At 32.9% G+C, this 9,302-nt stretch overlaps 1 protein-coding gene across 1 annotated transcript in view; it reads left to right on the top strand.

The window, feature by feature from the left end:
* The first annotated feature begins 759 nt into the window (after positions 1 to 759).
* nord (neuron derived neurotrophic factor nord) overlaps positions 760 to 9,302 on the top strand; it is a 31,306-nt gene continuing 22,763 nt past the window's right edge. The window contains exon 1 of the mRNA XM_076124196.1: positions 760 to 1,300. Coding sequence (XP_075980311.1) covers positions 1,296 to 1,300 — 5 coding nt within the window. The 5' untranslated portion in view covers positions 760 to 1,295. The remainder of the gene's footprint in view (positions 1,301 to 9,302) is intronic.

Raw genomic sequence — 9,302 nt, 5'->3', positions numbered from 1 at the left:
AGAGGGGACAAAAGGGCATATACCAATTCGATTGAGTCATTCAATCGATATTTTTATAAACTTCACAAACGATAATCAGTTCAGATGTATGATACATTACTATCAAGCCACGTGTTCGTATCCTTGATATAGACCGAGTGACAGACTGTCCATTGTCACCGCGATGGGTTATATTTAAAACCGAACTCGCACCGCATTCTGCGCGCGCGCAATACACTCTTTTATATTTATTTTTCTTCTATACTTCGATTAATTAAATAGCACATAAAAAGGACGATTCGAAAACTGATAACGCTAAGTACTTAGGGCTGTACCTTGTGAAATGTAATTTATGATGATAGTTAAATCTGTTTACTGCTTTTTTCAGATATACCCTTTTTAGACTGATTTGTGCTATTAATATAGTGAGGAGTTGAGATTAGATATGCGTATTTTTATTTCTCATTTATTATATTTGTTTTAGAAATGTATGAGTCTATTCTTTCAAACTCACAATTCTTTATTAATATAGACTTGAGGGGGCATTTTAAATACTATTTAACTGATATTTTTCTTATCAAAGTGAACAGTATGAGACAGAATAATAAAATATTTAAAATAATAAAGTCATCAAACAAAACAAATAAAATCATTATCATAATCAGAGTTATACACATATCGCTTTCATGAAATCGCCAATAAAATGAGCATTTCGAAGCTCGCGCCAAGCTTGTGCTCGAGTGCAGTTTTTGTTTATTTGATAGCGTTGCATCGCTAGCTTGCACACGCATGATCGGAGCAGTCGCCCTCCGGCGCGTGCGACACGCACTTCAACCGAAAGCTCGCTAGATACAGATCGCAACTCGATATAGTTCGGATTCGCTATCCATTATCCGAATTCGGCATCGATTAGTGTGACCTCATCTTAACAACGAAATCAAATAAACCGCTTTTGTTTTTTAAGTGAAGTGTTCCTATTTCAATTTGATTGGCACGTTCAAGTTCTAAATATGAATTTAAAGTGACAGTTAAAATATAATAGATGTAAAGCTTAGTACAGGATATAAGGAATAAATTTTTCTTTTTTCGTAATAAAAATGCAGCCTTCCACTTGTTAGGCGGAGTGCATAATTCATATACATGTTTTTGATTTTGGTTTTAAATTCAATCCTATTTTTCACGACCGCATTGAATTTCAAATATGTCTTTATAAGCGTTGAATGTTTTTATTTTTGTGGACTATTTCTCGCCGTATGTGGCGGGATGTTGTTGTGTTAGAAATCCTCTGATCTTTGTTGCATTGTGAAATATACGGAATGGGGTAAGTTTTTATTTCTTTTTGGTTACAATTTTATTTTTACTGTGATATTTTTTTATTTAGTTTTATAAAACTGAATTATTGTTGTTAAAAATTAATTTAACTGACGGATGAAATTACTTCGCTGAAAATGTATTTTAAAATATTGACGGATTAATTTCTTTTTGTTATTACTTTTATTGTCTTAATGTAAAAGTATATACCGTTAAATACTGTTTAAAAAACAACACTTGAAATTATTTACCAGCAACTTTTACTTGATTAAACCCGGAAATGAAAAGCAAAAGAAAAACAATCTTTTAAATAAGTATTATAGTTACAGTACAGTAGAAACTTGATGTAGCTGCAGGGAACTTGCTGTTACTTTAAACTAGCCATTACCTAATAAATTTATTATTCAGTTTAATTCTATTTAACAACGACATCATCACTTTTCGCGTATCTTTGAATTTATCCCCGGATATATCCCTAAAATTGGATTAAATAGTGCATTTATATCGCTATTTACTGTATAGGGTTATAAAGTGTTAAATAATAAGGGCGTAAGTTCAAAATCGCGCCAGTAGGTAACAAGTATTGACAAGTTAATACAGGTAACTCACTGTTACCAGCCAACTTGTCGCTAGCCCCATAATACATATTACCCGTTTCGACCTTACAAGAGAAAAGAAACACCACCATTTTATAAATCGAAGGATTTATCCGCGGACTTGTCTTCACAATTTTTTTTATAGAGTAATAGCACATACATGATATCAAGCTTGTTATATCCGAAGGTGTAGGCAGAGGTGTATGAAATACAGCCCCGCGTTTTGCCAATAATAAATAAAATATAAAGGCAAAATAAAAAGTTAGTCTCATGTAAATAGGTGGCGAGCCTATAGCCATAGTGCTGGGCACGTACCCTCACTCCAGGCTACTATTAAAAATAATCTTATATAATAATAAATATATCTTGTAAATGATGAACTACTGCATAAAAATAATAAAAGTAAATGAGTAGTAGTTTTCTCGCCCCGGGAATCAAACGTTAGACCCAGAGTTAAGTAGTCTTATTAGTTGTACACTAAAGACCACAGAGACAGCTTAATAAAAAGTAATAAATATAGTTATAACTGTTTTACAACCGTTATCATCTCAATATAAGTAAGTTCTTTATTTTATAGCCTTTTAAACTATTATAAAATTATTTAATTTTATTATGATTATAATTTATGGATATCCCTACGGCAATAATTACTTATGCATCTTTTGCATCTGTATCGTGAAATAATGTTTTTTATATTAATAATATCATCATTTTATCGGACATATAATAATATAAAATTACTTGCTTCCGCCAGCTACTTCGCGTGAATATATTTCCCGGGATAAAAAGTGACCAATATTGTTAATCTAGATTTTAAACTAAAATTTCATGAAAATCCGTTCAGTCGCTTTTCCGACAAAGAATAACAAACATACAAACACCCATCCTCACAAACTTTCGTATTTCAGTCTCGCGCTGTTCATTCAAACATTCTCATACATTTAAACTCTTATCTTCTTTTGAGCCATATAAGAGTTGATTTTGGAAAAGAGTAGCATTTTTTGGATCTTAAACAACCAACAGAACAGGCAAAAGACAAAAAGACAAGCGGACAGACGCACAGACGATCTATTGTTGTATAATATTCGTATAGATATTCACAATAAGATGTGCAAAATTTCATACAAAATTGATTCAGTGGTTTACGCACGAAGAAGGGGCATTCAGATAAGCAGAGTTACTTTCATATTTATAATATTATATTAGTAGGGAATGTAGTAATAAACACGTTAAGCTTCTTTACTAGCTGGTTTAATAAAAATATAGGATTAATAGTTTACATATAAATAAAATTATATGATACACAGCCATAATACCAAGACCTGTATATGTTTCACGTATCTCAATTGACAACTCAACTTCAAATTGATGGTCACTATTCAGTACATTGCTGCTTTGACGTAACGTGTTCATCATTATAATCTAAGGAAGAAACCAATGTACAGCATAGCATATAGTGCTTTCAAATTGTTATTAACTGAGATAAGTGATAGCCCTCCTGCAGGATTACTAAGTTTTGTTGATCCGAAATTTCGTTACAAATTTTATGTTCGGTAATATCATGTGTTTTTTTTTCTAAATATTTTAAGTGTCGTACGTTCGCGAATTACAGTAGTTTTAGAAAAAACTATCGTTGTGGATGATTCATAGTAGCGCAATTCTCTACAGTCGGCACTATGGACTATCGAGAGTTTGACATTAAACATGTATGGCCAAAATAGTTTTTACGGAGCCTGTAGAGTCGCTAAACAGATTTTCGTGTCAAACTTCTCGATAGCTAGCCGGTTGTCGGTAGTCGTTAACTGTAGAGAATCGAGCTACTAGCATCATGTATTGTCCTGTTTCAATACGTAAACCATGGTAATCTTAGCTGAAGTATTTTATTTTTATGTAAAGGAATGTAAAACGGTGATAACGATGCGGTTGCCGCTACGTCTCGGGATCGATTCCCGTTTTGTATCGGTTTCATTGATACCTGAAAAAAAAGTAATAGACACAAGGCAAGAACTTGAAGCTACGATGTAAATTGTTACTTTGATTGTTGTATGACTGTTACACATTCGGCTTTGAGCTGACATTTTTAGCATCTGACAAACAATTTGACGGATAATATTTGAAGAATCTGTAAAATTTAATAACGTTATCTGTCTAAACAAAAGCTGGCTGGCTTAGCAAAAGCTCGGTGTTCAGATGCAAAAATGTGGGTTTTAGTTTTTTCAAGAAATCGGAATATACAAGCTGAATGAATAAATGATGATTGATGCACTTTGAAGAACTGATTAAGGAAACAACTGGATGTTGCTTACTTCTAGATTAAATATAGGTTGAATTTTATCGTGGAGATTTGAGAAATAATTATAATACATGAATAAGGTTTAAGATTAGAACTACGCTACTATTTAAACGTCAGTTTTAATCATGTCACACATTTTCTAGGTTTAACTAAAATAAACCGGGAACAAATATGAAAACTGTGTTTAATTTTAAATGTGTAGTAACGTTGGTTTGTACTATTATTCACGATGTCTTCCTCCTTTAAACAACACACCTGATTTTATTTTATTTTAAACTAATAAAAAAAATAGGTAACATCCCACTGCTGGGCAAGGGTCTCCTCCCGTAATGAGGGAAGGGACAGGCCTTGAGTATATCACGCTGGCCAATGCGGGTTTAAGACTTTTTTATTTCTAGTATAATAATGAAATAAATAATAACTAATTGCCGTACTACTTTTGGGCAAGGGTCTTAGTGCCAAGTGTGGGTTAGTGCCTTAACCGTAAGGTGTATAACTGATAAAGTGTGCCCCGTGTCCTATGTAAGCCCTCGTAGAGTCTTCTTCAAAAATCTGGATCTGTTTTTCCTTATAGTTCAATAGGTACAATGGCCAACGACCACTGCCATAATATGTTGCAAAATAAGTAAAAAATTGATTTCAAAGAAACAGCTATCGGTAGTCATAATCTATAAGGATAGTAGAATCTAAAACAATTCTTTATTCTTTGGTATCTTAGTTGACTTTTTATTCATATTCTTATGGTTAATACGTATATCTCATGTAATTTTATAAACTATCCCTATAGAATTAAAAAAAATGAGTTGTTTCATATTACAGTCAGTAAGTTTTGTACTTAAAAACGTAGTTTACTTTTTATTAAACAAAAATTTTATAAATATATCTTTTCACATTAAAGCTAGTAAATGCATCTGAATCCGTGATTTGATTTTACAAACATACAAATCACCATCGCTATACATCGATTAGCACTTTGGTATTATAATTTAAATTAGTACCATTAATATTACAGTAGGACGCATGCCGTTCCGGTTAAAAATATCCCCAGTGAGTGACTAGAGCGCAATCGGAGACGCCCATTCACTAACTGTAATTACATGACTAATTTATTGATTAGATTTCAGCTTACATATTTATTATCCTTTCTTTAGGATCCTGCTGAAAATCCCATGGTGACCCCATATTCCTACTAACCTTGGAGGGGTTTCCTTAATATGTAAACGTTTGAGCGTACTTCTGAAAATCCCATGGCGATCCCATGCCCTTCTGCTAGCCTTGGTGGGGACGACTATCTCACCATATTTGACTCAAATCAAAATGACCAATAAATAAATATATTGTTTATCATTCTTATTCACTTTAGCGACGCACCTTTACTCATATTATATGCTCTAGGGTCAGTTTTTGCAGATAATTGATTGGAATAATTGTTTTTTATAAATTCCGACTGTTAATGTATGAAGAATCATCAGTTATTTTGACGATAATGAGCATTTAAACAGCCTAAAGTTGCCAAACATTATTTCTTAAGAAACGTGCCACATTTATAAAATACCATAGAGTTTGTCACAGGTTCCCGATAAACGCAAATTGTCCATAATCGATCTCGTTAAAAGGCTAAGCTATTGAAAAATTATTAACGAATAAACGGATTTACACTTTGTTGCACTCGAAAATTGAAGCTTGCTAGGCTATGCTTAGATTGAGATAATGTGCAGTTTGAACTGGGTCTTGGGCTATCAATACTGTAACATAGGGTACTGTATGTAGGATGTTAAACTACTAGCCAAATTAGTAACAAGACTTTTTATAAGACATTTTTAATACCTACTGCCTATAATCTTCTGTATTATTTTATTGTTGAATATATAACCCTTTTGAAATTTAAGTGATGATATCAGAGCGCTAATCTTACTTATATTTATCACTGAGTTACAGTTAGTCAAAATCAAATTGATGCGCGCGCGCATGTATCTTATGTTTCTTTTTTGTTTGTAACGAAATAAACATTGGACTAAGAAAAATATTTTGAGCCTTTTTGATGGCAATTATGTATCTTCTCTATCTCTCTCCTAGCTCTTATATACTTAAAAAGCTTCATATACTAACTTAGATCGATATGATGGAACTAAAGGGCAGGTATGGCTTGCTATATAGCAAATTGAAATGTAATATTCCATAACAACAGCCAGAGGCCACCAGTGGCATTTGAAAACCTAAAAGCATTGCATTGACTTTTGCGACACCCCTATTATGCGACAAATTGTAATTCTTTCAGCCTTGTATGTTACCAAGTGGATACTGACTTACAATTACATTTTCAAATGATTTTCTATACTACCCAGAGAATATATAATATATACGCATTCGTCACAGTTACCATGGCGCCCGTGGCAAGTTGCGCTCATCGGTTGGTAAACGATCAGTGGGTTAAGCAATCTTGGCGCGGACATTACACAGATGGGTTGGCTGGAAAGTGGTATTTGAACTGAGTGCCTCCGTGCTTCGGAGTGCACGTAAAAAGTCTGTAAACTGTTACCGACTTTTTAGACGGTTATCGCCAATTTTTCTGTGATTGCAATTTCAAGAGATTCTGGCAGGGCTTGTTTTCCGAATGGAATAGACATGTAAAAAACGATAATTGCGATTATTTCAAGCGATCCACATGAGTCTCCTGTAAACAACATCATTATACATGAATGTAAATTATATATTTTATTCTTATTTTACATACACAGTGCGATAACATGACGTAACGAATCAATAAAGTAACCCTATGTAACACGACTATCGGAAGCCTTACGGTCCCTCATCGACAATTTGTGTCCTGTCATATTTACACCGTGTTGTGTTAATACCGCGGTTAGCTGATACACAATACATTTAATTACTATGAGACTACTCGGCCTAATCCTTTCAAGTGATTAAAAGTCGACAGTTTCTTTCAGCTATCGAATTGAAAATTATTTTGTAGGTTGGTCTGTTATGGTTTGGTGAAATTCCTTAATCTTTTTATGATGATTATAAAGGAAGTTTTCGATTTAAAGAAATAAAAAAATGCATGGCGATCTTAATCTGCTCCTAAAATGATACCAGAGACTAAAATAGTTGTCAGAGATTTGTTTAATCTTAAAACAGCATTATTTTGATACTCTAATTGTCCAGAACCTTTTCAACCTTACTAAAGACTTCTTGAAGCTTTTTTTTTATAATGAAATTCGTATCCAATTCAGCTACCGAATTTACAAGAAACGAAGGGCTCAAACAGACAGTTAACAAAACCAATTTTAATCCTACCATTTAGTCATCAACCGTTACCTAACCTATTACAAATCATGTTTAAAAACCAACTCTCTACTTCCCTCAACACGGAGCAATGTAACTAAAACAAACAAATGAAATATCAACAGTAGGAAAATACAATACGTACATTATTACTGGGAGTAGTAAAACAGTATTTTGCATTATTTATTTGCAAAGTATTTCATCGTGTAGCACGTACAGGCTCGTTTAGCTCAAATAACACGAGAATGAACTTATAACAATGCCCCTTATATTTTGTAAAGCGCAACTAAACTGTGTTTGAGAAATCGATCGATTGATTGGTCAACAAATATGTATACAGAGCATAATAGTTGTGCGATAATTTAAAACTATAGTTCTTGGGGCCAATTTTTCTATTTTAGTTTTATTTACAAGGGATTTCTTTTACTATATACACGTTATTTACTGCTGGTACCAACTCTTTTCTGTATCGAACCAAGTCTCCATGAGTATTTTTTTTCTATAGTAAGATAACTTACAAGAGATTTCTTTTGGTATTTACGTGTTCTAGTGCTAAGCACAAATCCTTTTTCTATCCTAATAAATCATCCTGTTCAATTTTCTGGATTTTTTCTACAGATATAATCAGAGGAGAATCAGTCAATAATGTCAATTTCTCTCACAGTAAGTTTCATGACGATATTTTTTTTTTCATCTAGTATTGGCTAGACTAGTGTTTAACAAAACTGATAATTATTGGACCTGATATTGAAGACGATATCTTATATCATGCAATTACTTTCCTTCTTTTCACCAGTGTGAAAGCGAATATTAATTTAGGCATCTTTGACCTGAAACAAAAAAAAATTGACAAAATAGCCTCGCGATTTGAAAGGAATATCAACGACTAAGTAAGCGAAATCGCAGACACTAACTAGTCAATAAACTCAGTTCGAAATGTCAATCTTATAATTTTGTTAAGTCATAATAAATTGAAATAATCTAACTAATGTTCGGTTTGCAAAGGTTTAGTTTAATTTGATACCTTTTATGGTATGATGGTACGTTTGAGTGTACCCGGTGGTATTCAATTTTGAGATGCGGCAGATTTCAACATAAGAATTGATGGTCACGATTTATATTTATAAAATTATATTATTAGCTAAATATTATTATTAAGACCCAACCCACAATCGGCCTGCATGGTGGATTCAAGGCCTAACTTCTCCCTCATTACTCATTAGTGAAAAGACGCGTGCCCAACAGTGGGATATTCATTAGTTAAATTATTTTTAGTAATTTATTATTATTTTTGATATGAGTATAGATTATGTATTGATACTACTATTTTTGAGCTCCAATAAATCGTTCTACAATTTCATTATCTTGCAAAGTCGGGTTGCTGCTATCATCACTTTAAGCATTCTACGTAACTGGTAGCAACAGATCCTAAAATGTCTTCTTACAAATTATTATTTTTATCTAGTCTTTTTTTTATTGCCAACTATCATATTATAGAGAGCTCGTAGAGCTCTTTACTAGCCAATTTATAAAAAAAATATCAGTCAATTCCAGACACTACTTACAATTTTCTATGACCGAATCCAATCATTTCTTTCAACGTAACTCTATATAAACAAACATCAAGATTCCTATGATAAGGCTACAAGCACACATCTTACTAATCAGTAGAGACAAGGTGATCCCAGCGTAATTACCACAGCGGCCTTATAAGGCAGGACTTTACTGGTTCTATATAACTATACAGAAATACTGGAACTAGAGAATGTTAGGAATGTGAAACATGTGCTTCGCAGGCATGCGCAATGGTAATACATCGATGATTACGACTAATAAAA

Source organism: Anticarsia gemmatalis, chromosome 16 (assembly GCF_050436995.1).
Source record: "Anticarsia gemmatalis isolate Benzon Research Colony breed Stoneville strain chromosome 16, ilAntGemm2 primary, whole genome shotgun sequence".
Taxonomy (NCBI): Eukaryota; Metazoa; Arthropoda; class Insecta; order Lepidoptera; family Erebidae; genus Anticarsia; species Anticarsia gemmatalis.
This window is presented reverse-complemented; position numbering and strand designations above follow the sequence as displayed.